At 45.5% G+C, this 3,439-nt stretch overlaps 1 protein-coding gene across 1 annotated transcript; it reads right to left on the bottom strand.

Moving 5' to 3' along the window:
• Window positions 1-267: 267 nt before the first annotated feature.
• LOC147710568 (endogenous retrovirus group PABLB member 1 Env polyprotein-like) lies at window positions 268-1,818 on the bottom strand. The gene has a single exon (XM_086920028.1). It carries the CDS (start codon window positions 1,816-1,818, stop codon window positions 268-270), a length of 1,551 nt encoding a protein of 516 aa, XP_086776154.1.
• Between the last annotated feature and the right edge of the window lie 1,621 nt (window positions 1,819-3,439).

Raw genomic sequence — 3,439 nt, 5'->3', positions numbered from 1 at the left:
CGAAGCGGACAGTGTCCGTTCGCAGGCTACTTGAGGGCAAGAAACAAAAATGGATGCCGTATCTAAAATGGAACCCGTGGGTTCAGATGAAGAAACCCACGAATAAGACGAATAGTTCAAGGCAGCATAGTGAAAACGCGTACACCCACTAGACTCGTCATTTGCGGTTCATAGATACCAAACTCGTCCATATTCGAACAAGTCGAAAACGTCATTACGATTCTCACGGAACCTCAGACGCTCCTTTTGCCCTCATGTAGGCAAGCACTAGTCGAAATCAGAATCAATCTCGATATTCATCAGATCATTCAGATGTTGCTGCAACATTATTCTATCCATCAAGGCTTCCTTAGTAACAGATGGCCGTCTTATACACGTTGTAGCACAGAGGCCACATAAGGCAGGACCACACTGCACACAAAGACAACATGTGAACAGAAACGCTACAACAATCCCAATGATCATCAGAATCTTCCAACCCCACGTCGACATCAGGCCCCAAAACCATCCTAGTAGCGTCCAATCACCTACGTCCACGTGTATGGACTCGGAGATTTTATGCAACTTCGAGATGGCTTGATATACAGTTGGAGCGTTATCAGGGATGAAAATACAACAACTCGAATGGATGACCTTGCACACACCACCTCTATCTGCAAGAACGACGTCTAGAACCATACGGTTCTGCAACGTCATAAGCCTATCCGCCTGAAGCTCTGCTGTTAGATTGCCAAGAGCACTTGCAGTTATATTAGCAGTCGATTCTACCACACGAGTCAACTGTCTCAGGTTCCTACTATTAACCATAGGTCCCCAAAACTGCAGGAACCCCTTAAAGAAGTCTCCTGCTTCTTGACCGGCAGTGTCCTCTTTGCTAATAACGCCTCTCACAACTCTAGTCTTGTGATAGTCCGAGGCAACTGTGAAAGTCGGTGGCAACAGATTCGCAATATAACAGGTGCCCGAGAAATCACGAGGCAACCATGTATATGCGCGATCGTAACATACAAAATAGGTACCCTTGGCAGTCAGGAAGACAGGGGAAGAGAGCGTTGGTAAAACATACGTTTCAGTACAAGCGCTCTTTCCAAGCTGGGCTCGCGGATTTCGGCCAAGGCCTTGCAAGCAGAAATTACCGAGGTGGGGTACGATCCAAATCGGTGACGAGCTTTTAAGCTGTCTATCACCCACTGACATGCTATACTCAGCCTCACCCAAGTCCTTATATGCTCGCACCTCCTCTTCTGGGATAAGAGATGCGTCAAAAATATCTCTATCTAAGTCAGCAATCGCTCTTGCCAAAGGCTTGTGGTACGGGCCGGGACCAAGGTCTGCAGAGCGTGGCTCTCGATGGGGGTAGGAATCTAGTGCACTACGGAACATAGTTTGGAATGCTCGAGCTGACCCTTGGGAGCTATACGGAAGAACCAAATATGGAATACCCCTATCCATGGTATGTGGCATTAAACCACACACCCAACAGTTAGTAGTATTCATCACCAACTGATGCTGATGTAGGAGCTGGACAAAGGAGTTGTTCATAAATTCCGCACGTCTAACCTGTTCATGTTGGGGCAGAGAATGAAAGACATGTGGAGAAACAGTGGGAATAGAATTTAGTTCAGGAATAGAAAAAGTAGGTAAAGTAGAAGGCAATAACGACTGTATTCCAAAATACACTCCACCCACCAATAGCAGAGAAACAGTCAGAAACAGCAGGAATATCTGAAACAGAAAGCATTTTGTTCTTACAACCTTATATAACTTTGATCTTTGAGCCAACATCCTCTCTACTTCCGACAACTTAGAGAACTCCATCCTCTAAAAACCGTCCGCAACGTTCTTGACGCACTTCGTTCTGAGTAGCGATTATCAATTCCCAGAAGTTCCCAGGAATCGACAAAAGTAACCGACCTAGTGTCAGGAACCTGCTAAACAGAAGGAAGTACCCGCACGGCCCTACGGTCAACCCGGATGATAGGTTTTAATCAAATAAACATTCAGATTTTAATGCAAATCTCCTAGCTGTGGAAAAAAAGGAACACAAGTGAAAAGAACTCAAAAGTTAATAGAGGATGCAATTGTTCATAATATTCGTGACAACCATAAGGGGGTAAAATGGATTCAAAAGGAAATAACAAAAAAATCTCTTTTATTAGTCTTTGTCATGTGAACGAAGAAAATATCGACTTCTTCCAGGTCGAGTTTGCTCTTCAAACAACGGTTCAGATGACAGTTCAGAACTCGAATTCTCCAACGCTGATGATTCGACAAATGTATCTGGCTGCGATGAACTGTCTTCTACAGGTTGAGCATCACTAAACGACACAAATCTTGTTGGGGTCCCTGTTTCCGTTTCGGCAATTCCAGTCCTTACCCAAGAATCTGCTGGCAAAGGGATAGGCACTTTCTTGGTGTGGGTGGCATGCACCCAATTTTTCCTGCCTTCCAAACAAACTGCAGTCCTTGTGGCTAAAAGGACCTGGAACGGACCCACAAATCTTTGCGCTTTCTGCCAAAATTGCGGGTGACAACCCAGTCACCCGGTTGGAGCCGATGTCCAGGACCCTCAGTCTGTGCCGGTAGAGCTTCAAAAACCTGTTGATGAATTAACCTCAGTTTAGCAGTCAGATCATGAAGATAATCAATTAACATTGGGTACTCAAGACTATCAAAGGCCCTAGGCCTCGGGACTCCCCAAATGTTCGCAGGACGGCCGAACACAATCTCATATGGGCTGAGCCCTACTCGAGAGTGCACAGTCGCCCTGGTCGACAAGAGAGCTAGAGGCAAGGCATCAAGCCATGACAGACCAGCCGTAGCTTGAATCTTGGCAAGTTTCAGTTTCAGAGTACCATTGTACCCTTCAACTAAACCTGCTGACTGGGGATGATTGGCACTATGGAATTTTTGTCTAATTCCAAGGCCCTTACACACACTCTTCATCACACTCCCCACAAACTCACTTCCGTTATCCGACCATACGATCCGTGGCATTCCATACCGAGGAAAGTATTCCTTCAATAGGACTTTCGCTGTGGACAAGGCAGTATTATCTTTAAGAGGATAGGCCTCAATCCATCTAGAGAACGCGTAAAACACAACTAAAACATACTTCAGGTTATTACATCTCTCCATATGGATGAAGTCCATTTGGATAACCTCAAAGGGACATATAGGAGGAGCAAAATGTCCAGGTGGAGTGGGGGTGCCCTTGCCAGGATTGTACATCATACATACCATGCAATTCTTAACCACTCTCTCAGCACACTTAGCAATACCATCATTCTTTCATACAGGAGACAACAGTTTACATATACCTTTCGCGCTAATATGTGACAAGCCGTGAGCCATAGTCACAACGGCTAGCACATATGCATCCGGCAACATCCACCTCTGACATTCCGACAAATCAATCCAACATCCATTCGCATCTAAC

Source organism: Lissotriton vulgaris, chromosome 5 (genome assembly GCF_964263255.1).
Source record: "Lissotriton vulgaris chromosome 5, aLisVul1.2, whole genome shotgun sequence".
In the NCBI taxonomy this organism is placed as follows: Eukaryota; Metazoa; Chordata; class Amphibia; order Caudata; family Salamandridae; genus Lissotriton; species Lissotriton vulgaris.
Note: the sequence above shows the minus strand (reverse complement) of the source record. Positions and strands in the feature narration are given on the sequence as shown.